We start from the raw sequence: 27736 nt of genomic DNA, 5'->3' as shown, positions 1-27736 counted from the left end.
CTCCGCCACCTGTCCCAGTGGCCTGGGGTCAACAACAGGGGGCGCTGTCATATCTTCTGCTCGGCCTTGTTCTCTGTTAGTCCTGTCTTCAGTCCCACTTACAGAAGACTGTGTCGTGTTAGTAGCCTATAGTGTAGTGTACCAAAGTATGTATGCGTGGGTATTGATGGTTTTACGGACCATAAGATGTAAGTATTCAGAGGCAAAGGTCAATGTTTTATGGAAGTTGGTAGGATGGTGGATAAGTTGAAAGGTCAAAATTTGTTCAAGGCATGGAGATGAGGTTTTCAAGGAAGCATGAAGTACATGAATCAAGCCGGGCAGCATCACCAATGGTTAATTAGTTACAAGTGAAGAGTTAGAGAAAGGAATAACTCATTTTTTCAATGTAAGGGGTAACATATAACGAGGAATGACAGAAAGTTAGGGTTTAACATGTACACGTTTATGTAAAATATACATGACAAACAGAAAGCAAAGTTACACATGTAAAGAAAGATAAATCAAGCAGAGGATTTGAATGGAAGGAAAATAGGGAGGGGGGAGGGGGTAGGAGGCAATATAAGATTTGATAGAAACATAACAAGAGTAGAGAGAAAATAAGTGTACCATATTTAAAGGAAGCCAGATATTGATATATAAAAAAGCAACAATCACATTCCAAATGTTAGCGGTGATGGGAAAACAATGGACCGCAAATGAAATGGGGAGAGGGAAAAAAAGAAATAGAATGAAACGCAATATTAGTGTCAATTCTACATGATTCTACTATGCAAAATACTTTAATGAGAGTCCAGTCTACAAACTACATGTATATATAAAGTATGCATACCTCTTTATGTAGCATTCTCAAAAAAGGAAAGATGCGAAAATTTAGAATAGAATATTCCGTTCCAACATTACATAAGACAAAAAAGGAAATGTGGGTTTAAAGTCCAAGAATACACATTGTATTAGAATTATGAATAGAAATATAATATACATGTACGCATGCATTTTATCCATGTTTCATAGTGTTACCATATGGAAATATTTATTTAAAAAAATTTTGTTGTATTTTGTTTTTACTTTACAAGAAAACAAAGTATCAAAATCTATAAAAGGTCAGCCCTTTGGTTACCAAAATCAAACGGCCCCTGTATTAAGCCTAAGAGGATGAAAGTATTTGGTAGTCATTGGAATAAGATAATTTGTGTTTTCACCCATAAAAATGTACAAGGCCTAACCTTTTAAACATAGTTTCTCTCATTTTTAATGAATTCGGACACATTAAAGTACAAAAGGGGAAAAAACCTTATTGCTATTTTTAAGATGGAAGCTGTATAATTTTCAAGTGGTGTGTACAATATTGAGATATCATCTCTTTAGACCCAGAAGAGCATAATTATGTGTAAAAAAAGGTATAACATAATGCCCATCTGGCTAAAAACAGACAATAAATGAAGTACATAACCAGAGTTAGGAAAGAAAGCGTACCACAGTGGGCACTGATGTCCTTTCTTGGGGTACACTAGGAGGGGGTCTATGTTGCACCCCTCCTCCTCCAATTTGGTAGTGTTCAGGGACAGTTGAGTACCCCTGGTAAGAGTGGCCATGACGGCAGTGGTTAGAGTCAGATGAGTCATGTGACATAGTTTCTCCGCCGCCGCCGTGATGGCATGGGGCTATAGAGGGCGGTGTTATTGATGGGCTATCTTGGAGAGGCGTGCCCTGTCCAAAGATGAGCCATACAACAAGTAGGTTAATATAAAAAAAGCTCACAAATGTTGTAAAATATTACATAATCTTGAGTTTGGTCATGAGAAAGGAAAAAAAAGGAAAACACATTTTTGTTCACCCATACATGTTAAATATATCATTCCAAAGGTATTAGTACAAACTTCAAGAAAAAGTTTATACAGTGTACAAATCTCCAAGACAAATTTGAAGTAAAAAATAAATTGCAAAATGCCAAATAAACATCGAACGATGTATCATTTAGGAACGAACTGAAAACAACAACACATGCATATTTCGAAAAGTCATTGGCTTCTTTTCAGTAAACAGTGGATTTAGCAAGTTTCCTAGATACATATTTTATGTAGTCTGTCCAAATAACTGACAGATTTAGGAGTTACTAATCTTGATCATTAAGTCAAAATGAATCTTTGAAAATTGTTCACAACCAAAACTCAAGATTATCTTCCAAGAGACAGATAACCAAAGTACCAACAGCAATGAAAAGAACACAGAAGAAACATAAGTTAATGGAATACACATGACAATGAATACAAAAGAATCCTTACTTTAAAATCAAGAGTTTAAATCATATAAATTCACAAGGACACAAAGATTACAAAAGTAGCATAGTATCTTTAAATACACGGAAGATATGAAAATGTTCCACCCAAAGAGAAAAGGAAGAGAAAATGAAGATAGCACATGATACACCAGGAAATTAGTCAGAAGAAATGTTTGCATTTTCTCTGAAGGTTCTGGGTCCAGTTTCATAAAGGTTGTCATCAATAAAGCTACAATATTTGGTATAAGCTACATCGTAGCCACTAATATCCCTCAATTAATTGGCTGGGAGTAGGTTTGCTATAAGTACAGCCTACAGACTTATGGCGGCTGCTTGTCTTAAAGACAAATTTTGATCCAAAATGCACCAACAAATCCTGATGACTTTTGTTGTTTTTTGTTCTAATTTGTTTTTGTCAGCAAATTTGAAGAATACTGTGCCTCTTTTTTTTTTTTTTTAATACAAAATCCTAGATCTACGCCTATTATATCCGTGGCTAATAAATGTAATGAAGGAAACGAAGGTAGACACTTTACTTATGCATGCAATATGTTTAGTTACGCATGCAATACGTTTAGTTTAATAGCTAAAAAGGTACTGCCAGTAACCAAGGATCAACATTAGCAGGCAACCCAGAACACACGGGCACAAACAAATGTTCTGACCCAGTGACCCCCCAAATCAAAAAGATTCTACAAATAGCTCAAGACATATCATGTAGACTCAAATATTTCAGTCTGGAACCCCCATTGAAAACACAATTTAGTAACAGGCCCTCCAGTGAGAGAAGAATAATGAGAATGTCACTGATAAGAATGCATGCACGTTCATCTTGCTGTGCCAGCGATGGGGAAAGGTCAACACCTCTAACTTGACATTTCAATCAAACGCTCAAGCATTTAATGAAAGGCGAGTCAACCGTGACTCATCAACGTCTTAAAGGCCCCAGTCAGACACGAGGTGGGTGTTTCACAAAACTTGTCATCAGTGACAAACGACAGTTGTTGTTCTAAGCTACTGAAATCCTTACTTCTGATTGGTTATTAACAGATTTGTCACTGATATTTGTCATTTGTCATTGAAAAAAGGCTTTGTGAAACGGGTCCCTGGTGGAGCACAACCTCATAATACTCTGCAGCAAAGTTTTACATGTAAATGAATGGCAAGAGGAGATATATTGTATGTAACATTTCTTCCCCATTTCCAGTCATTCATTCCTTCTTTCCTTTCATTTAACTGATTTTATGTTATTGGCCGTTTGCTATCTTTTCTTATTTAATTAATATGTAATATAATTTTTTTTTTTTTTTTTTTTTTTTGGGGGGGGGGGGGGGGGGGTCGGACATACAACTATGCACTAACAACCTCTACAAGTATACACATACTTATCTCAGTTATCTACATGTCTACAAAATAAGATGTAATAATGTAGAGCATGTTTAATAAGTATGCCTTTTTAACATGTCTTTATGTTGTTTGTTTTTGTTCAGGTGGTTTTCAAAACAGGGATAAGGTAACGAAATGTTAGTCCTTTGTTTTCTATGAATTGAAATCAAAGAATCCCATGTTGTTTTGGAGTATATTTGGCATCAAAATACATGTGTCATTGGATAAGATAACGTATGTGGGCTACATCACGACCTTGGCACTATTTCTTCAACAAATGTTAACCATACATCTCATAATTCATCATTTATAGTCAAGAAAACACAAAGTGAATAGAAAATTAATCATCTTGCTAGTCTACGAATGAAGACACATTTTAGCTTCTACTTGTGCACAAGGGTGGGAGAAATTTGTAATTTTGTAATTTTGTATTTATTCAAACCCTGGGGGGGGGGGGGGGGGGCTACTCCGGTGCCTTCAGTACAGACTAGACAATTGATGTACAGTATATATTTACAAGCTACATGTAGTAGACGGTACACTGTAGGTATCAATTTCATCATCACGAGGCCTGAAGGCGGTCTGTTTACCAAAGAGTAGGGCGTATAACTTGAGTGCTCCTCGTAGTTGAGTGATGTAAAACACCACACCTTCATTACCACGAGCGCTCCTTAAAGGCATTGTTTAACAATGTTAAATCTGAGATGCACGGCCCTACGTGTTATCAGTATCTGTGATGTGGTGTAATATTGAAGCCCTAAAAAAAATTGCACTTCAAAATGATCAAGAAGTGCCTCACAAAAGTAAAAATCTTTGAGCGACTGGTTTTACCATACTCGTTTTCCCCAATAGACTGTAGTGTTATGAAAAAATTTGATTTTGATTTCCAATCATAAATATCTTGATAATCAGACAGGCGATCGGCTTGTAAAAGTCATGGGATATCTGACTGATCTAAAGGTTTATAATTATCATTGTAGCATGAGCTATTTTGTTTCAGAATCCGAGACAAAGTTACCCAATCCCTTTAAATCAGCAATGCCATCTGGGATGATCTGGCTTTCATGGTCTCATGCCTGTATAAATGTGTGCCTCTTCAATGCAATGCATAGTGTAGGTATTCGGATCTACTCTGCATTGCATAGTGATGAAGGTGTTTGGATAGGAGCTGCCTCAACATGTCTGCCACCATCACAACCACTATAACAACAGCAACAACATCTAATAATCATAATGATCATAATAATAATTACTAACTGCTAATCAGACTACTGCTTATACTACTACTACTACTAATAATAATAATCAAAATAATGATTTTTTAAATATTGCAATACATGGAGGAATGTTCTTCAGAGAAACGGCTACTATAAAACAATTTTTTCAGTCAAAGATGATTTAGGAATTATCTATTTATTTCATCACTCAATAAGGGGAGATTGAGATTGTCTATAATAAGACAATAATTTTGTGTACAGAAATTTTGGATCATACATGAAAAAATTAAGACCAGTGAGAAAAGGGCATCTACATGTACCACAGTTCATCTTTTTATTCTTAACGTATGTAGAACCATATGATTAAGAGTTTGTTTTGTAAAGACAGAATGGAACTTGAATTGTCATCAATATTAATTTGTGCGCCTCGGAATAGAATTATCTAGATAGAGGGCGCTATATAAATGCATATTATTATTATTATTATTATTAAAGACTGTTATTTCAATGCTGTTGTAACTGAAGTGAATAAACATGATACCAAGTGTAACATCCCATTGTCAATGGACATTCACTGTTAAAGGGTGCAAGCAATGAAAACAAACAAAAAGAAATATATACACATGAAGTTCAAGAGGACATAATTGATAAAAGAATTATGACAGAAACAAATACCAAAGAAAATGACCAACAGGATGACTGAATGAAAACTCTAAGAGAAGTGAAACACATAATGTAACTTGGTGAACAAATACGGGCTGTAGCAACTAGTAGTTACGTGTTATCAGGAAGAGACCTGGGAGGAAGTCCATCGATAGATTTCCTAGAATCCTAGAAACATGGCTTACGGAAGATTTTTTGACACACATGATATCTGTAATAACACACATATTCAAATTACACATGAAGAATAGTTGCTCTTTGAGTTTATGGTGAGAAAGTGTAATGGCTTAGTGGCGGAGCAGTGGTCTCACAAGCATTGGTTCAGGGTTACAGACCAAGTCTTCGGTAATACACTGATCTTCCATTCACAAGCGATTCAGATGGAACCTCTAAAAGCAGTAGGTCCCCTGTTTGCTTTCCTGCAAACATAAGCTGCATCAACACTGCAAGCAAAAATCATTGATTTTTCTAACATTCGGGTGTTGCCAAGCAACTACTGGTAAACAGGGCAGCAACAAGCCCACAACTCACCCCCAAAACAAACATATCAAACACCAACAGTTTCTTTTGGGTAAAGCCTCGGCCACAAATGCCATTACAAACTGCTACGAACGCCGTACGAACGATTTTCAGACAATGGAAATTCGGGAAGACAATGGAAAAACGGAGATTCGTACATAATTATCGTTCGTTCGAACCTTTGTGACCGTAGCATTAAGTGTAAATGGCAATCCCAAAACATGGTTTTTCACAAAGTTTTTAGGCTGAATAAATGGGCTTATATACATCTTTTCTATCACTTGACTTGAAATACAATGGTTTTGGGTTGAAACCCTGGCGCTGCTCTTATGTCCTTGAGCAAGGCATTTCATCCACAGTGCTTCTCTCAACCCAGGTGTTAGATGGGTATCCAGAAGGATTGGATTAGCATGTGCGCACCTGTAAAGCGGTGACTGGCTGGAATGCTCCCCCAGTAGAGTGGACATTATGCACTGTAAAGTGCGGAACCGAAACTGAATACAGTGACCTGTGTGATTGGTCCGTTAATTGGAGGCGCGATAATTCAGTGGTAGAGCAGTGGTCTTGTAATCTGGCGACCCGGGTTCGAAACCAAGGCGATGCGCTAGTGCCCTTTGGTAAGGCATTAATCCTCAATACCAGGTCTTTCGGAGAGGACCTAAAGCCGTCGGTCCTCTGGTAGCTTTACCTACAAGAATTTATACTTTCTGAGCATTCAGGTAAAATAACCACCACTATGTTGTCATACCTGCATTTGAAAAGAAACGGTCATTATCATCATTATCCTCATCAAATGAATTCTTGATCAATCTCACCTGTTCTTGTTCAATTCTGGGTTTGACCTTTGACATGAACACGTCCCACCACATTTTGACGTAGATGGAGTCGTGGGTGACGTCGACGTCCGAGGGTCGTGAGATGGTACCCGTTTGTGTGTTGTACCTATACATCCATGGCTTTGTGCGACCGATGAAATGTACGATGCGGACTTCGTTGCCAAATCTGTTTTGGATGAGGGGATATCAAAACATTTTCATCTGAGAGAAAAAGAACATTATCCATTTCAGGAAAAATTATTCCTTATTTTGTGGTTTGGCTTATGATTTTTTATTCAGAACCTAAAAACATACCAGACGCATAAGCAGAAACAGCAAAAATTTCTGCATATTCTGCATCCATCTTTTTTGCATGACAATACTGTATTTGATGCCAGGAATTTTTAAAAGAAATGTAAGCTTTAAAACGCAGGGGTAATAGTGAGCACTAAAAAAAAAAATAGGTTTTTTGTTTTCCCCTCAACCATGCCCCCCCTTGAGTAAAAAAAAGGAAGAGGATTCGCAGGGAAAAAATGGCATCTAACAACATTCCCCCCTTTCGAGTAAGAAAATTGGGGAAAAAATAAGGAAAAATAGGGAAGTATGGCTGTGCACAACAGTGTAATGAGGTACCCGAGTACACTCCCAGGCTCACAGGCGAATACTCGAATATTCGGATGCCATGTTTTTTTATAATTTTTTTGAATTTTTTTGAATTTTTTTGAATTTTTTTGAATTTTTTTGAATTTTTTGAATTTTTTGAATTTTTGGATTTTTAAATTTTTTTTCTTTTTTTTCTTTTTTTGCCACTACCATACCACTCGGCAGTTTCTCAGGTCCCTCGCTGAAAATGCATGCAACTTTACTTTGAGTTGCAGTTGAAGGCGCCGATTTAATAAGAATAATAACAGTAAACAATGCTGTTTTAAAAACCAAAGATGGCAGAATAATCCATTTTCCTCAAAGTCCAAACAGAAATCTGGACATTTGGTCCCAGTTTCTGAAAGGTGAGTTTGACAGTGCTTGAGTTGGGAAAAAAAATTTACCGACGGTACGATGCCAGCGGACGCCACTCTCCCTGGCACGGGTAAGCGTGGGCCTGGACATTTTTTTTTTTAATTTTTTTTTTTTTGCGGCCGAATATTCGGGTACAAGAAATCGTACCCGAGTAGTTGTCAACCGTGCGGGTACTCGAGCATTCGACTACCCGTCGCAGCCTTATAGGGAAGAATGGATTTTAAAAAAGGGGGGAATCAGGAAAATCAGGATAAATAGGGAAGAAAAAAAAATATGGTAAAAAAAAAATCGGGAAACCGATTTAAATCAGGTTTTTATCAGGCCTGAAAATGTTAAAGAGGATCAAAATCTTTAATTTCATTCAAAATTGGCAATTTCAACAACCTCCAACGAATAATTGTATTTCAATTATCAGAATGCTCATTTAATACATTATGTGTTGTTAGGTAGGAGAGGTATTGAAGGTATTCCACTGGTATTGCCACAGTGAAATGGATTCAGCCACGGAGGGGCACTGGTGCCATTGTGAGTAGAAGAAGGGCCACTAGTCTTGAATACTACAATATGAAGGTGGATGATATGTGATAGAACTCATGTGTGAGGGGGAAGGGGTGCAATGAAGGTGGATGAAATGTGTGAGGGGGGGGGGAGGGATCAGGGTGATTGCATGTATCATCTTCTTTACTCATTCCTTTCCCATCTGTCCCCCCCCCCCCCCCCCCATTCTATTTTGTCATTCGTTGTGGGGAGGAGAGGTATGTTCCCCCAACAAGCCCCCCTTTGTTACCTGACTGTACATGGGGTCAAAGGTCAAAGGTCATTCACGTACCTTACAAATGCTGGAAGGTAGGAGTAGCTGATTGCAGATGTCATGTTATAGATAAAGGGCAAGTGTTTGTTGATATCGGCCGTTGCCCAGTCGCTGAAGAATGTGTTTAATAAGCCCTGATCTCCACCTGTAAAGAAAAAAGAAAAAGTAGACAAAAATAAACAAACAAATTTCAGTATCATATCTTGGAAACTTTGGATACATGCCACGTTCCTTTGCATACAATGTATATCTTACAAGGCCAAGCAAATTGGGAATGAGTGTCACAATAATACATCACCATCATCATCATCACTACCATCATCATCATCATCATCATCATCATCAACATCAACCACCTTCATCATCATCATCACTATCATCATCATCATTATCATCATCACCATCATCATCATCATCATCATCATCATTCACCATCATCATCTTCATCTTCATTTTCACCATTATCATCTTCATCATCATCATCATCATCATCATCATCATCAACATCATTATCATCATCATCATTATCATTATCATCTTCACCATCACCATCATCATCATCATTGTCATCATCATCTTCACCATCACCATCATCATTGTCATCATTATCATCATCATCATCATCATCATCATCACCACCATCATCATCTTCACCATCATCATCACTATCATCATCATCATCATCACCATCATCATCATCATCACCATCATCATCATCACAAGTTTAACATTTTCAATCTCCATCACAATGACAACCACCCTTACCATCAAAGCTTCCCTGAGTAACTGCACATTGCAACAAGCCTCTATACGTCTCATTTGATGGTTTGAAAACAAATACGCCAGAGTTGAAACAATCGGGCCAACCAACATCCGGAGCTGCCGAAAGTTCTTCCCTATCAAAGAGGTCATCTACATTTTGAAGAACCTGTCAAGGGAGATGAAAAACATGCAAACTTTAACATGTATATTGAACAATTATATTGGAGGAAAGTCTAAAGGGGCCGGGTAAGCAAGTTCATTGATGATGATGATGATGACTGATGATGTAGATGATGATGATTGATGATGATAATGAAGATGATGATTGATGATGGTAATGAAGATAATGAAGATGATGGTGAAGATGATGGTGATGATGATGACAGTGACGATGATGATGATAGTAATGATGACAATCATGATCATGTTACCTACATGTATATTACATCAAAGGATTGAAAGGAAAGCTATTTCTTGATGATTAATTTTGGTCAAAATCATAGAATCAAAAGAAATAGGTATTTTGTTTTACTCTTTGATTTTGCAATCAGCAATTTTTACACACGAGCAAATTCACAGGGGTGGTAAACAGAGTGGTAGTGGTGAGAAGGGGGGGGTAGGGTGGCTTGTTGACTTGGCTTTATGTGAACATGTTAACAGAGTCAACAGACTGAACATACTTTTAAAACTGAGTTCATCACTTCCTTCATTATAAATGCAAACACTCATCTAAGTTTTTCACAAGAGCTAGCCTATGCATATTTACAGTACAGATTTATGAAGATTAAATGGTAAGTAAACAGGACAAATACTTGAAAGTTCTCTTCGAAGTTATCCAGGAAAAGATGAAGGCATGAAACGTAGTCTCTAATATGTCCCCATGTATGTAATTCATTATGACACTCCATACATATACAGGTAAACTACATGTACTGTACATGAAGTTTATCACACAAAAAATAAGATGTACAAGGCTGACATCTAGATGTACAGGTACTATACGCTCAAATGAACAGATGATACTTCTGCTCTTACTATTACATGAAATATTCAAACTCGGGCCTCTCGCCAAGAAATTAAAATCGGGTGGCGCGACCCGAGGGGATATTTGACACCCCCCCCCCCCCCAAAAAAAAAAAAAAAAAAAAAAAAAAGTAAACATTTGGATTTTTTTTTTTTTTTTTTAATAATTTTTTTTTAATAATTTTTTTTAAAACAAATATTACAAGTAATTTGATGAATTATTATCATGGTATTATATTCCGGGCCATCGTCATATTTACCCTTGCACTAAATAATCTTAATTATCAATGTTATTCTATCTGTCTATGTTGGAATTTGTGAAATTTGTTATCCAATGTTACGAAGAAAAAAAAATGGGAATGATCCTAGATGGTAACCCGACACATGCTCCGCCGACGATTGCTCCGCCGACATTTACTCCGCAAAACGCGACAATTGCTCCGCGACATTTGCTCCGCGACATTTGCTCCGACGTCAAATGCTCCGCCGACAGTTGCTCCGCCGACAGTTGCTCCGCCGACAGTTGCTCCGCCGACAATTGCTCCGCCGACAGATGCTCCGCCGACAATTGCTCCGCCGACAATTGCTCCGCCGACAATTGCTCCGCCGTCAATTGCTCCGCAAAACGCGACAATTGCTCCGCCGACATTTGCTCCGCCGACATTTGCTCCGCCTGAAGCGACACTTGCTCCGCCGACATTTGCTCCGCCGACAATTGCTCCGCCGACAATTGCTCCGCCTGAAGCGACAATTGCTCCGCCGACATTTGCTCCGCCTGAAGCGACAATTGCTCCGCCGACATTTGCTCCGCCGACAATTGCTCCGCCGACAATTGCTCCGCCTGAAGCGACAATTGCTCCGCCGACATTTGCTCCGCCGACATTTACTCCACCGACATTTGCTCCGCCGACAATTGCTCCGCCGACAATTGCTCCGCCTGAAGCGACAATTGCTCCGCCGACATTTGCTCCGACGACATTTGCTCCGCCCAAAAAGTGTCCCATAAACTACAAATGCTACTAGTACTACGACAAATGCTTCGCCGACAATATTTTCTTTACACCTATTTTTTTCGTTTCTTTTTTCTTCTTCATTTTCTGAATGCATTTCTTGAAATAATGTAGATGAAATGAAATGAATGAATGTTGATGAAGTGGGAGGAAAAAGGAGTTACCTAAAAGTCATTTCGAATATACTGAAATAACTTTCCATCTATCACTGTACGTCCCATATAATGTATACTAAACACTCATTACATGTCGTGGGAAGTTTTTTTAAAAAAGTAGAGCAGCAAGCCACATTCCCCAATACGCGCATACCTCCTAGTTAATTTCAAGTAGCTCATCAATATGTAATACCTGAAATTACCTCGATCAATGCATCTTACTAGGTAAAGCATTATACAATGTAATAGGTCATCATGGAAGTCTAGAAAATAAGGGGGATTTACCAAGTGTTGATCTTTTTAAGAGTTTTATAAAGAAACAAAAAGATATTGAATATTTCTCAGCGAAAAAAAAGGAACAAGCTTGTTTCGCATTTTAAGAAATGGCGATTTGACTTATGATACTCATGTTGATTTAACTTTTATTCCTGTGCCCCCTCACTCCCCTTTATGCACTGGAGTTCAAACTATGATTTATATGTGTACAGTGTATTTTTTTTTACTATAATGTTTTTTTTTTATAACTTTCTTGTCCTTTCATTATTGTTAGTTGTTCTTATACATATTGGTTTTTTTTTGTTTGTCTAATTATTACCAATGACTTGTAAATATGTAATTTTTATATGATTGAAAATTTAATAAACACACAAATATTTAAAAAAAAAGTTTAGAAAATAAGGGCACTTATATACGTAAGGAAGAGAACCCATTTAGACGGGAAAATGAGATGGCAGCCTTTCTGCTTATTCACATTTATACAAATCATTTTGTTGCAGTTTGATGTTAGTTCTTCATGATAAGCCAATTGCTCTTCTTCCGGTGGCTTCGTGAGTCCCTTAAATTATTTAGTGAAAACAAAGTACTCGAATGAAACGGAGTGTTTTGCACACTAACATATATATATTAAAGCTACATACACTTAACTAAAGGAAAGAAACCTTTAGAAAATGGACTGGATATTATTGAAAATATTATTCTAAACAAGAATGTACTACATGATTGTATTACTTTACGTTTCAATTTCACGAGAGAAATAGAACTCGAGAGGGGGAGCAGAGAAGAAGTGATGGAAATGAAAGAAGACTAATAGCATGAGAGGAAAGAAAAGAGCAAAGAAGACAAGAAAACGGTGTAAACAGGAAAAGGAGGAGCATGGGAGAGAGAGAAAGAGAGAGAGAGAGAGAGAGATAGCCTTGAGCTTTGGATCAGCTAATGAGTAATACATGAAACAGATTTTGAGCGGAGTAATTATCTTTCGCCGGAGAACTTGCGTAAGGAGCTATAATTTTATTTTTTATTTTTTTAAATCAAACATTATGGGGAATAGCAAAAAACGGTTGTCTTTTTTGCTCTTTTCTTTCCTCTCATGTTATTAGTCTTCTTTCATTGAGGTAATTTCAGGTCTTACATATTGATCAGCTGTTTGAAATTAACTAGGAGGTATGCGCGTTTTGGGGAATGTGGCTCCTGCTCTACTTTAAAAAAAAAAAACTTCCCATGACATGTAATGAGTGTTTAGTGTACATTATGTGGGACGTACAGTGATAGATGGAAAGTTATTTCAGTATATTCGAAATGACTTTTAGGCAACTGCTTTTTCCTCCCACATTATCAACATTCATTCATTTCATTTCATTTACATGAAAAAAAAATGAAGAAAAAAAGAAAGAAACAAAAACAACCCGTGAAAAAAAAATATTGTCGGCGAAGCATTTGTCGTAGTACTAGTAGCATTTGTATTTAATGGGACACTTTTTGGGCTGAGCAAATGTCGTCGGAGCAAATGTCACCGGAGCAAGTGTCGCTTCATGCGGAGCAAATGTCGTTGGAGCAATTGTCGGCGGAGCAAATGTCACCGGAGCAATTGTCGCTTCAGGCGGAGCAATTGTCGGCGGAGCAATTGTCGACGGAGCAATTGTCGGCGGAGCAATTGTCGGCGGAGCAAATGTCGTCGGAGCAATTGTCGGCGGAGCATATGTCACCGGAGCAATTGTCGCTTCAGGCGGAGCAATTGTCGGCGGAGCAATTGACGGCGGAGCAAATGTCGGCGGAGCAAATGTCGGCGGAGCAAGTGTCGCTTCAGGCGGAGCAAATGTCGGCGGAGCAAATGTCGGCGGAGCAATTGTCGCGTTTTGCGGAGCAATTGACGGCGGAGAAATTGTCGGCGGAGCAATTGTCGGCGGAGCAATTGTCGGCGGAGCATCTGTCGGCGGAGCAATTGTCGGCGGAGCAACTGTCGGCGGAGCAACTGTCGGCGGAGCACCTGTCGGCGGAGCATTTGACGTCGGAGCAAATGTCGCGGAGCAAATGTCGCGGAGCAATTGTCGCGTTTTGCGGAGTAAATGTCGGCGGAGCAATCGTCGGCGGAGCATGTGTCATGGAACCTCCTAGATCTAGTTGTTTGGATTTTTTAAAGCTGTAATTATTTTCCTTATATTAAAAACAATATTGCAATTTCTTATTTTCACAAAAATTGCAGTACTCAAATTTCGGCAAGTCTTTTACTTTATATTCAAGTAAAATAAATTCTCTGTCTCAAAATGAAATTGATACACCCGTCAATGAAAGTTTGAATTGAGGTCAACACACAGACTAGGCCGCTGCGCTAAGCTATGTGCACACAATACCATACCTGCCACCCCTTACAAATAATTCAGAATATTCTGGGTTTTTTTTTATCTCTAGGACCTGAAAATCCGGAATATTCAGATTTTTCAAAATTTTGATTTTTTTTTTATTTTTTTAAAGAAGGCATGGCGCTAGGTCGGGCCAATCAAGAACGTGTTATCTGTGTACGCGAGGCCTTGTTCAAACTGTCTTTGGAGTGAGCATACTGCAGATTAAACATACAATAAATACATCTTTGTGTATATGACATGGTAACCACATGGAGGTAAGAATAGTCTGGTCTGGCCAAGCATCCCGTTCATAACCTTCCAGAATTGATGTTGTTGAAAGACATCTTCATTCCCTCCCTGTTAAGTTAAGGCAAAATTACAAATGCAAACTATGAAAGAAAATAACCAACAGAAAAAGGAAAAAAGAAATTGTTTACAATTTACATTAATATCAACTATTTGAATTCCTCCTGTTCTTACCCGAGTGTTACCTATTTTTTTTTTTTTTTCAGGGGGGTGGGGGTGGGAGGGGGTTTGTCACAATCCTATACTCACCAAGGTATCTGCATCCAGGAAAACACACTTAGAGTACTGGGTGAGCCGCCAGCTGTAGAGCTTTGTGAATGTGATTCCTAGATCAGGTCTGGTTAAAAGAGCAAGGTGGGCGTCGTCCTGGCTGTCTAGAGGATTCACCTCCTGTATGTAGTCATAGAGCATGGAGAGCTGTCTCCTGCAATAGAAAAGGAAAGGAAAACAAAAATGTTAGGCAGTAGAGCTTTGTGCCTGTGATTCCTAAATCAGGTCTGGTTAAGAGAGCAAATCGGGCGTCATCCTGGTTGTCTAGAGGATTCACCTCCCAGGGAAAAAATTAATATTTATTTTTCAGGGGCTACATTTCAAGCTTGCCTGCCTAAAATAACATTCTAAAATTTGTTTTGCATAGAACTCTATGTAAATTTATGGGGGCTCTTTTCTGATTTTCGGGGGCTCTTTTGGGCATTTCGGGGGCTATTTCGCCCCGATCCCCGTGTATTTTTTTCACTGTCACCTCCTGTATGTAGTCATAGAGCATGGAGAGCTGCCTCCTGCGATAGCAAAGGAAAATAAAAATGTTAGGCTGTAGAGCTTTGTGAATGTAATTCGAAGGTCAAGTCTGGTTTACTGTTAGAGGGTGTCACACAGCGACGCCTTCAAAGAAAACCATAAATATCTTTGTGGTTTGGGAATTTTTTCAGGATATTTTGCATGTTATAGGGTTAGTACAGTAGAAGGAATATATTCAGTAACATTTCATACAAAAATTACGCAGTTTTTTCATCAACCTTCAACAATGTTACCGAGTCACTTTAAAATAACTGTGTTGTACATGTACAAAGTGAAACCCCTCTAGGAAGGCAACTGTCTAGCTAGCCCCCCCCCCCCCCCCCCTCTCTCTCTCTCTCTCTCTCTCTCTCTTTCTCTCTCTCTGTATATATATTATATTTAGGAAATATTACTAGGAAAAAAGGTGTTATACTAGCTTATGTAGAGGATATACAAACAAAAGTGTGACCTCAACACAACTTGGGCAAAAAATGAAACATACATGTAGCCTACTGTAAATGACTGCATCCTTGTATTATTACTTCCTCAAATGCTACATGTAGGTACTGTAGGTAAAACTGCTTTACAGTTTAACAAATAAATTCTTAATTAATTTGAAATTAAATATACTGATAATAACAATGGTCATTGTATTAATTCATGTTATGCCTTACATTTGTAGCATAAAACATCCTGAAAGTTTAGGCCTTTCCATACAATTATTTTTGTGTGGGGGGGGGGGAGCTATTGATTTTTCAAATGTTCAATAATTACAATTTACAGACATCTTTTTCAATACATCTGTTTTGTTCAATTAGCAAAATAATGAAACAAATGCATGGATGGATAAAGGAATATTATGAAGGGTGGACGGACGGATTGATGAATGGATGGATGAATTACTGAATAGATGGATGAATTACTGAATGGATAAATAGATGTATGGAAAATTGAATAGAGAGACAATGGATGGGAGTAAAAATTAATGAATGGATGGATCAATGAATTAATGGATGGTTAAAATACATAAATACCAACTTTAAATCAAATATTTGCAAACTGGTGATGGGACCTCTTCAAGGCAACTACAATGCACCAAAATATGATTTTTTGTTTTTCAAAGACCAGCATTAAATTTTCAGGGGTGATAGTGAGCATTAAAAAAAAAAGGGGGGGGGGGAGGTTTCCCTCAACCACACCCCCCTTGAGTAAAAAAAAAAAGAAGAGGATTCGGGGAAAAATGGCATGTAACATTCTCCCCTTTTGAGTAAGAAAATTGGGGGGAAAAAGGAAGAATAGACAAAATAAGGGGAATATAGGGAAGAAAAAAAAAAAGGGGAAAAAAATGGTTTAAAAAAAAAAAAAAAAAATTAAAATCAGGAAAAGAAAAAAATCGGGAAAAGAAAAAAATCAGGAAGAAAAAAAAATTAGGAAAAAAATAATAATCTGGAAAACGATTTCAATCGGGTAATTAACAGGTCTGAATTTTACCTCATTGGCTGTGTTACTTGTGGTGTAATCAGAATAGCAAGCTGTCGTGTGGTTCCCACATCTCGCAGCGACTGCCCAACAACGAGGGCTCCATATGCATATCTGTCATTGGTGACGAGGGTCACAAATGCCTGATCTTCAACTGTATGGGAGAGAGATTAGAAGAGAAGAAGAAAATCACTAACAAGTAATTTTTAAATAGACTCATCAGCCATGTCTCCATTATCAAGAAAAAAAGTGAGAAACAAAACTATTTCATTCGAAACTCCTTGAAGTTGATTTCATACATACATTGTAAATAGAGGATCTGCTATTAAAATATTAAAATTGAAACTTGTCTATTATGTTTTCAGCCTTGCTTGCATTGTGCAGAAAATAATTTCTACAAAGATAGAAACAAAAATGTTCACAGGAGCTGTATTTAAATTGCTATCTAAATTGCAAGTTGCAGCGATTTTTAAAAAAAAAATTAAACCAGACAAACAAACTTACTAAGTTTTCAAGAGCTCAACTTTGGAGATTGTCAGGTCAGTAAATCCCTGGGAGTCCCTGCTCCCATGTTATATTTTAGTTTATATTTGTTTAGCTGAACCTGTACAATTGGCTGATCAAGTAAACATTGATATCCTGGCAGGATATATAAAAGTAAGTAGACCCTATCACTTCTAAGAAAGGTGGTTTTTACTATAGAGCTTGAGAGTTGATTTCTTTCACTGAACAACTCAACAAGGAAATAGAATGCACATGAGGAAACGATAAGCATCGCATTGTAGTTCCTATTGGCAGTGGAGACATGGGGGTCACCGTATGAACCGGATTGGTTGCTCTACCATGACCGAAACCTGAAAGAGAATGTTTTTTTTCTCTTTTACTAAGAGTTCTTAGACAGTCAAAATTCAAACCATGTATTGTGATGAAACCTGCTATTGTGTCACATCATGCAAGCCACATGTATATTGTGCATAGTGTAATACCATAAACCATACAAGAAGTTTGCATAATTTTTGATTGATAGTTTCAGAGGTATTGTGTAGAGACGGTACTGAGCGACGACGTCGACATAGAAGCCCTAAACGGAGGCTTCCCGATGTCGGATTTGATCCAAATTCATGATTATGATTATGATCAAAATTAGTTAAAAATTAGGCTAAAATTCTTTTGCTAAGAATTGATATGAAACTGCTAAAAAATTGGATACGAAAGTAAACTAGCGCAAGATTTTCCTGTTTTTTTTAGGTTATATGATAAATCATAGAAGACTTAATTAATTGCATAAAAATCTAACTATTTTGGAAACTCAGAGGTAATTTTGGAATCTTGTATGTGTTACGCATGAACAACCCCCGGTGCGCAAATCCGGGGCTCGAGTTCCCAGTGACAAAGCAATTGTTTTTATTTGTTTTGTCTTGGATGCGTGCATTTTATTAAGAAGGTAAACAATATGCTGAGTGAGCGGTAGTAAGGCATGACATTGTAAATACTCTCAACAAAATAGTGTCAACATTAGTTCATGTATCAGATCACATTTATTTCTTCCATTAAATTAAGAATTTTCCCTGTGTATACATGTGTATGTCGGTTTCAGTGATAATTCATACAGTACACTTATGAATTTTGGAGTGGATGATTTATTTCTGAATTCCCATAGAATGACGTAATTTTATACCTGTCCATCCAAATGTATAGATTATGTTTAATAATACATGCATGTATTAAACATTTAACATACACGTACATGTGCAGGTAAATCTGATGCAAAAGTAGGCCTGTAATAGATGATTGGATCGGGGGCCGATCTTGAGCCGATCAGGGGTGATCGGATAATAATTTCCGATCGCTGATCAATAAAAATGATCGGAAAAAAAAATCGGCAGATTTTTATTTTTTTTTTAATGCCGGAAATTTTCTAAGTTTTTGGCTATCAAATGCTATTAAAAAAATTCATAGCTAGGATTCTTTTGTCATGTGGATTTGTTATAGACCATGTTTGTTGATATTTAGTGCCTTTTCATGACTTTGAAATTAATAATATTGGTCTAAGAGAAGAGGCAAAACATGCGGGCCACCATCTTGGATTATAATGCATGCCTACGTTATAATCCAAGATGGCGGCCCGCATGTTTTGCCTCTTCTCTTAGACCTGAAAAGGCTCCAAAATCAACAAACATGGTCTACAACAACTCTAAATGACAAAATAATACCATCCATGATTTTTTTTGAGCATTTGATAGCCAAAAACTTGAAAATTTTTGTCATTAAAAAAAAAAAAAAAAATTTGGCCGATTTTTTTGGTCGATCTTCCTATCCGATACCGATCAAAGGTGCGAGGGTGTCGCTCCCATCTTCCGATCCGATCAGAGCCCCAACTTACAGGGTTATGCAAAAGGTTTCTAATTTTTAGTATACTGCTCATGATGACACATGTTTTAAAGTATCCGTGTCAAATATCATTTTCACCTTTCTTCCTTAAAAAAGCATCTATAACACAAGAAGAAAAGAAAGTAAAAAACACCTAGAGAGATATTCTGAAAAATATATGTTATCATCAATGTTAGTAAAACAACATAATTGTCATACATCAACATTTGGATGTATGTAAGTCATTGGTTAATGTCGGCAGACTCTGCACAAAGCTGGCTACGTTCATGTCATGCTAAAAGAGAACACCAATGGTAAGTGTTAGTTCTGTGCAATTTGAGTTTGATATCCATGGCCATTAACATCATTTTCCCTGACATAAATGAGAACATCCTTTTCAGAATACATCCCCTGGGGATCTGCAAGCCATTTTTGTAAGTGCAAGGAAAGTCCAGGGAATAATTTTCCTCAAATTTTTTGATTAGCAATTTCAGCCGATGGATAAATATTTCAAATGAAATTCTGTACATTTCTATGGAAGAAAACTGCTACACAAAAGATATTTTGTATAGCAGTCATGCAAAAATGCATAGCAAATTGCGATGCGATACCAGGAAAATTATTCCCTGAAAGTCTTACTAATTAGAGGCTAGACTTAAAAAATAAAAAATTAATACCAATGGCAACTGCATACCGAAGACGGCACAATACCCAAACAAGATATGAACTAAAAAGTAATAAGATCGATGGGGCCCTTTTTAGGAGATTGTGTCATCTTCTGTTAGCAGCGTCAGGTTGAGAGATTGTTCTTATAATCAAAATAGATACATTGACTCTATGTGTAGACCAAGGCAGTTTTTCACTGAACCATACCAAATATCATTTTGCCGATATCCCATTGAATTTGAATAATATAAAGATAAAGGTGAGTTCTGGTAATGCGATTGCATTGTGAAAGAAAAGGTTTGGAATGGATCAGAAACAGTTGATCATGTAGCATGTAAGTATTGGTGTGCACTGCAAGGTTCTGGAGTCATTAAAATCATAATAAATTTGGCCGAGTCTTGGTAAAGTAGCAAGCACTGTACACATAAAGCTATATATGAGACAACACACATGGTGTCAGGCTAGTACTACCTTGATTTCCTTGTCTTTCTATGCTCATTACTAAGCCAGGATACATTTTCTTCCAAAATTGTTTGGCCCATGTCATTTATTTGTAATCTTGAACAGTTTCGTTTGATTCTGTGAGAATTAATTTTCTTTTTTTTACCAGAACTAGAGTTTATCTTTAACAGTAGGGGCACTGGTCCTAGAATGAGGATCGTCCTCATAAACAAGGATATCCTCATAAACGCAGACAAAATGTGTCCTGCAAAATAAGGGTTGTCTGCATTTTCGAGGACGTTTTTTTTTCATCGGCTCTCGGGGCGTTTCATGTTACAGAACGGCCTGCTGGCGATGCTAAAAATGGATTCCCCGGGGGAAAATAATGCTAGTTCACCGTCTACTTTTATGGGTTGTCCGTTTTCCCAAGGATTTATTGCTCATAATGTAAAGGTCTCTGTACAAAGTCAATGTAAATGCATCAAGAAAATCATTGCAGAATCTGTTTTTTGCATCGCCAGGCAATGCACCGATCAAAAATATGAAACGTCAGCGAAAATGCAGACGGTCCTTATTTTTGAGGACGCATCAGTCCGTGTTTATGAAGACGATCCTCGTTTATGAAGACGATCCTTATCCTCGGACCAGCGCCCCTACTGCTTAACAACAAGTCACTCAATGTTTTGACAGTTCAGTGGGATGTTGTTGGCATATCATTATTAGTACTAGGCCTAGTCTAGACCGAAAGCTTCAGTCTCTATAATCGTCGGTTGTTCCACTGAGACTACGTCTGGCTCCACTAGACCTCCGGTTATAGAGACTGAACGACTGCCTATGCCAGCCTGTGTTGAACTTATTCCGCTAGATTTTAGCCGCTAGGCCCCTCCCACAAACTTGCCACGGCCGTATTGTTATGCCCCCAAAATCCCCCAAAATGTCATTTTACCTCGTTCATTTCCAATTTTAAATTAGGCCTAGGCTATAATACATCGGTTCCACTTACTAACTTTATTGATATAATCCGTTTAATGGTCCCTTTTAAGGAAATTATCGGTCAAAATCGACATCCATGTTGAAAATCTTGCAAGCCGTGTTAAACTCTCGCTGCCGTCAATCTCATCCCTTCTAGTCTACGCCGAAGGCAAAATGATTATGAAGGAAAAACTGTGCGCCATCTACACGTTCGTAATGGCGTTATCACAGTTTTTCCTTCATAATCATTTTGCCTTCGGCGTAGACTAGAAGGGATGAGATTGACGGCAGCGAGAGTTTAACACGGCTTGCAAGATTTTCAACATGGATGTCGATTTTGACCGATAATTTCCTTAAAAGGGACCATTAAACGGATTATATCAATAAAGTTAGTAAGTGGAACCGATGTATTATAGCCTAGGCCTAATTTAAAATTGGAATTGAACGAGGTAAAATGACATTTTGGGGGATTTTGGGGGCATAACAACACGGCCGTGGCAAGTTTGTGGGAGGGGCCTAGCGGCTAAAATCTAGCGGAATAAGTTCAACACAGGCTGGCATAGGCAGTCGTTCAGTCTCTATAACCGGAGGTCTAGTGGAGCCAGACGTAGTCTCAGTGGAACAACCGACGATTATAGAGACTGAAGCTTTCGGTCTAGGCCTAGTCTAGATTAGACCGAATTTTTCTGTCTCTTTCGTTCGTTAGCCTCTGATTTGGGTAGGTCGGCTCTCTCTTTAGAGACAGAACAGCCCCATACGCTGTAGTGGCCGCGCGTTTGTACTAAGAAACGTTACACAAAACTTGGCCAAACTTAATCCCTAATTTTGATGTTTTACCGGATGCGTATCCGATGCATTTAAAGTCCTAAATTAGCTAAATACTTAACTACTTCGGTTCCACTTACCAACTTGACTGGAATAATCCGTTTAATGGTCCATTTTTAGGAAATTATGGGTCAAGATCGACATCCATGAAGAAAATCTTGCAGCCGAGTCTCATTCTTTCTAGTCTACGCCGAAGGCAAAATGATTATAACGGAAAAACTGTGCACGAGCTACGAGTTCGTAATGACATGCACAGTTTTTCCGTTATAATCATTTTGCCTTCGGCGTAGACTAGAAAAAATGAGACTCGGCTGCAAGATTTTCTTCATGGATGTCGATCTTGACCCATAATTTCCTAAAAATGGACCATAAACGGATTATTCCAGTCAAGTTGGTAAGTGGAACCGAAGTAGTTAAGTATTTAGCTAATTTAGGACTTTAAATGCATCGGATACGCATCCGGTAAAATATCAAAATTAGGGATTAAGTTTGGCCAAGTTTTGTGTAACGTTTCTTAGTACAAACGCGCGGCCACTACAGCGTATGGGGCTGTTCTGTCTCTAAAGAGAGAGCCGACCTACCCAAATCAGAGGCTAACGAACGAAAGAGACAGAAAAATTCGGTCTAAGTCTAGATCTAATACTTGCTTGATGGTTTCATGAAACAATGTTCAGATTAAGATTTTTGACTGTTAGAAACACTACAAACATCCCCAACTCAACAACAGTCAACTGTAAACTGAAACCCTCTTGTTGTGCATGTAGCTGTAGATCATGTAGAAAGTGACAGAGCATCTATTTCTAAAACCAGATGAAAACAGCCCTCACCAACCGGCTGTGCATGCTGCATGCAATACTATGGCTCAGTGACACGAAGACTGATTGTGAGAGCAATTCTAACCATTCTTCCGAGTCCATAAAATAGATCTAAAAATGTGTCCTATCGCGCAAAAAATCACACAATACAAGGTGAGAATACATGCCATAGAAACAGTATTCAAAATTTTCGAAAAATCCAGCAAAATCATACAATTCTCACCTTTTCCCGACATCTTCAATCCAGTATCTTTACGACTGAGGTATACGTGGGGCGGGTCAAAAGTGTAGTTCGATTATTGTACACATAGGAATCTCAAGTATGCAGGGAGTTACACTGAGTTCATAATACTCTTCAGTTTACTCTAAATCTTTCTCATTTAGATCATCATTGTGCATTTTTACATACATATATCTTCTTTATGATAGTAATTTGTCAATTCAGTAAAGTATTGGTGATAACAGTTGCCTCAATCTTGTGTTTAATTAAACTCTAAAGCTCATCCCAAAAATTTGCAACCCTCTAATTAATATGGACGTGTCCCTATAATTTAAAACTTGTCACGTTTATGTTGTGTCTGCTAGCGCAGCATAGTAGCTAGCTTAGCGCATAAGCGTATTTATAAGTACACGTGTTGTCTGCATGCAGTGTAGGCCTATTTACAGGCGATGGCGCTCTGCAAGTTGGGCCAAGATTAAAAAAGGGGTGCTGGTGGGGTTAATACATGTCCCCATTTTTATGAATTTTGTTTGACGGGGGTCGGCACCAGTGGCGGATCCAGAGGGGTGGGGGGCCCGGGGGGCCCGGCCCCCCCCCCCTTGAGAAAAAAATCATGCAAAATTACGCGATTTTTACCTTTTTGGGGGGGTTGGCCCCCCCCCCCCCCTGGCGCTCAAGGGGGGGGGGGGTGCAAATTTTAAAATTTTCGAGGACCAAAAAAAAAAGTGTGCTCACTACCCCCCCCCCCCCTCCCCCCCCCCCCCCCCCCCCCCCCCCCCCCCCCCCCCCCCCCCCCCCCCCCCCCCACTGAGCGACTTTTCGGCCGGCGCGATTTACAAATTTTCGGGAGCAAAAAAATAAAAAAAGTTGGGCCCCCTCCCCTAAGAAATCCTGGATCCGCGCCTGGTCAGCACAACTGTTACCAGGCGCGGATCCAGGATTTCTTAGGGGGAAGGCCCAAATTTGAAATTTAGTGTGCTGAAATTTGAAAATCCTGCCGGCCGATATTTCGTTAAGTGGGGGGAGGGGGGTAGTGAGTACATTTTTTTTTTCTTCTATTTTGCCCCCGGAAATTTTGGAAAGTACATTTCTGGTCACAATTTTTTTTTTTTTTTTTTTTTTTGCCAGGGGGGAGGGGGCAAGGCCCCCCCCCCCCCCCCCCCCCTTGGTCCGCGCCTGACGGTTACCATGTTCATCTATTTATAGTCTTGTTTTAACATATTACCGTGACATTATAGAGCAATGCTATTCCACAAGACAAAAAAAGGTGGAAAATTACGTCCGTGTTCCGAAGATTAGAACGACAAAAATAGTCAAGATCAATTTTTATTGTCTAGAAATAGATTTCGAAATTCTGTTACTGGAAATTTGTTGAAAAATCATGTCAAATCATTGATGAAAAATCTATGCAAATATTCAAAAAAAATATTTCTAGGTACCATTGATTATGTATTGTTTTTAGCTGTAAAGGGAGCGGCGATCCCGAGTCCCCCCTTAATTATTTTAGGGGGCAATTGAAAAAAGTGCCCCCAAAATGTTTATAGCAAATACTGACTAAAGACTGCAACCCACTTTTAGCGTTTAAATTAATAAAAATCTTCAGATATCGCTCGGTCGCTATATATGCTCCCCTCGCATAATATCCTTCAAAATGTACGGTAAATAGTGAAAACAGCAATCTCAAAATGTGACTTTGGCGTGACGGTCACGAAATCAATCTCACAAACTGAGTCGTACATGGAATCAAACCCGCGAATGATTCTCACGGAATCAGATTGATTTTTTACAAAACAGGGACTCGTCAGATAAAAAGTTGCGATTAATCGCAAATTATTATTAATCGGAACTTATTTGCGATTGATATCAATCTTTACTACGCACGTAATAAGAGAAGGGAACCACTGCAAACTTGCGATTAATTCGAGGACTTGTGATTGTAGTATAAGCATGCAGGAACAAAATCTATCAATCCATCTATTTGTCTCTATGTGTCAAAAAGAAGCATTGCATTTTACAGATACACCACAAAAACTCATCATCTTTATTTGGCAAAAGACTGTATTCGTAGTGTTGCCATTTAAAAATATTTTTATTATACGGCACAAAAGGTGTACCTGCATGGAGAGACACACTACCTAAATTCCTTCCCCATTTCTCAATTTCATATGTTAAATGGTAAAGGGTTTTATCTGGTAGGGTGCACGTAGTCGAGATGAGGATGGGGTGGAAGAACGGGTTGGATAGTAGAAGAAGTAGGATAGTAGTATATAGGGGAAGGATGGTAACGATGGTAGGGTGTTAGTACTAGTAGAGGTATTATAGGGAGGATAATAGTAGAGGAAGGGTAAAGGAGTATGGTGGTATTAGAGGTACTGGTAGTAGAGGTATAGGGTGACAGTAGAGGAAGGGTGGTAGTAAAGGTAGGGTAGTAAAGGTAGGGTGGTAGTAGAGGTAGGATGGTAGTACTAGTAGGGGTAGAGTGGTAATAGAGGTTGGACAGTAAAGGAGGTAGGGTGGTGGTAGATGCAGGATGGCCGGAAACAGAGGGAGGATGGTACTAGAAGTGGGTGGTTATCGAAGGAGGTCTGGTTGTAGCAGAGGTATATAGGGTGGTAGTTAAACTGACACCTCTTCATTCGATCGAAATATGCAATCGATCGCCATTTTGGTTGTTTTCGTCTATTCCTATATTTCATCCGAGAAGCTCAATTTTCTTTTCTCTTTATAATGACCCAGCCATTATATTAGTTCTAAATATTAGACGATGCATATGGGTTTTCTTGGTAAGTCTGCGATTTGTGCAATTTAAAAATTTAATTCAAGTGTAAATACAGAAAATGTAATATATCGCATCAATAATTAAAACAGGCATATTACGTCATATGAATCATGCGCAAAATACATCCCTATAGCTAGCATTGGCTTATAGATATAAGGGGGCAATATCACACACTGCCCCCCCCCCCCCTACCACTTCTGGAGCTGCGTTCCCATATATGCCCCTCCTAATTTGGCCAAGTTCTACAAGTATATTAAAAGGCTTTTATTGCTCGTTATGAGTATTGCAAAACAGATCGGCGACTCTTATGTAACCCTACATGGTACATTAAGTGGACATCATCAAAATCCTAACCATAACCCTAACCCTAACCCTATATGTCTAATGTCTAATGTCTCTTGGCGCTAAGGGACTTCGGCGCTTTATAATTAACGTTTTTTATTATTATTATCATTATTATCACTTAATGACTCATTTTTTCACTCCAAACGTCCATCCAATGACGCCTTTAGTAAAATTACATATATAGAGAGAGATATATAACAAAATTGGGCCTTCCATGATATTAAATAAAACGTAAAAAACGTTAAGAGGACACCAAATTGTCCACCTAATGACAAAGTCTACTTAATGACTCATTTTTTCACTCCAAATGTCCCTTTAATGACGCCTTTAGTAAAATATATATGTATATAAATTATATGTGTATATATAATTATTTTTTATATATGTGTATATATATATACAATTAGTAACGCAAATTTCATCAGGCGAGTCAATGGTGGCTCAACGTATTTTCCCCCGTTATAGGATCCGCGCATGTAGGTCCGAGCATTTTCAACTTTTTTCAAATGGGGGGGGGGGGGGGGGCAATATCATTTAGCATGGAAGATAATAGAAAGGCGTGGGTATTTTGAAAAACTCGTGCAAAATACTCTTATGAATCAACCAAAAAATAATGCGTGGAAGAAATAGAAAGGAGGGGATCGACGGTATACCAGTAGCGGCCGGGATGAAACCCCTATAGCCCTATCACTCCCTTCGGCCCCCTTCATCTGTGCCCGACTCGGCTACGAAAGCTCTATGAGTCACACCCTGCATCTGTGACATGAATGTTAATTATCATATGACAATTAACACGTATATAGCAACACGTCATTATTCACGCTCCAAATCGCCCAAAGAATAAGTCGTGCCAAATAATTTCGCCCAACTAAATAGAAACTGTAAATGATTGTTTAATATTAATATGTTAGCGAATAATGCCATGGCTCATGGGGTTAGCTCGACTTAACGAATTGGAAGGCAGAATATTTGAGGAGGTAGGCCTGAAGTATATGCATGTCAATGGTGGCACTCACTTTATAAAATTATGTCATTTGCTATCACACCTTAATTATTTTGTCATACTAATTCGGAGCTCATACCTCGATCCTTGGTCATATATTATCCATAATACATAAAAGGGATTTTTTCCTCCATTAGTTCAAGGTTTCGGTCTATTAGCTAGAGGATTCAATTTCTAGGTCATACATATCTGTAACAAGTTTACTTCGGGATTTCTTATAGTCCAAACACTCCCGATAACACTACCCCGAGCCGAGATTTTGACTTTCGGGTCGATCCATCAACTTGGTAACAGACGAATCGCCCAAGGGCGAGTTGAATAGTCCAGGGGCATATTCGAACTTTACAATCGTCCTTAGTACAACTCGACCGCACGCGTAGGTCGCTCTCAGCATGCACAGATGACGCGCTCTTCTCGTGAACAAGAACAAAATTCCGTCAAAATAAAATAACACTCTAAAA

At 38.4% G+C, this 27736-nt stretch overlaps 1 protein-coding gene across 3 annotated transcripts in view; it reads right to left on the bottom strand.

Annotated features, from left to right (window-relative positions):
* Positions 1-23444, bottom strand: part of LOC754694 (glycogenin-1) — a 32255-nt gene extending 8811 nt beyond the window's left edge. Inside the window, exons 1-8 of one of the 3 annotated variants that reach the window (XM_030982164.1) lie at positions 23143-23444; positions 16852-16993; positions 15326-15362; positions 14833-14970; positions 9475-9637; positions 8728-8854; positions 6882-7068; positions 1117-1710 (exon numbers count right to left, since the gene is read on the bottom strand). In XM_030982164.1, the coding sequence (XP_030838024.1) occupies positions 1459-1710; positions 6882-7068; positions 8728-8854; positions 9475-9637; positions 14833-14970; positions 15326-15362; positions 16852-16993; positions 23143-23164 (1068 nt within the window). In that variant the 5' untranslated portion in view covers positions 23165-23444 and the 3' untranslated portion in view covers positions 1117-1458. Of the gene's footprint in view, positions 1-1116; positions 1711-6881; positions 7069-8727; positions 8855-9474; positions 9638-14832; positions 14971-15325; positions 15363-16851; positions 16994-23142 lie in introns of those variants that run through there. The other 2 variants (XM_030982162.1, XM_030982163.1) reach the window with 2 other exon arrangements.
* Between the last annotated feature and the right edge of the window lie 4292 nt (positions 23445-27736).

Source organism: Strongylocentrotus purpuratus, unplaced genomic scaffold (assembly GCF_000002235.5).
Source record: "Strongylocentrotus purpuratus isolate Spur 01 unplaced genomic scaffold, Spur_5.0 spur5_scaffold_12, whole genome shotgun sequence".
Lineage (NCBI taxonomy): Eukaryota > Metazoa > Echinodermata > Echinoidea > Camarodonta > Strongylocentrotidae > Strongylocentrotus > Strongylocentrotus purpuratus.
The sequence above is the reverse complement of the archived record's forward strand: the minus strand, read 5'-3'. Positions and strand labels throughout refer to the sequence as shown.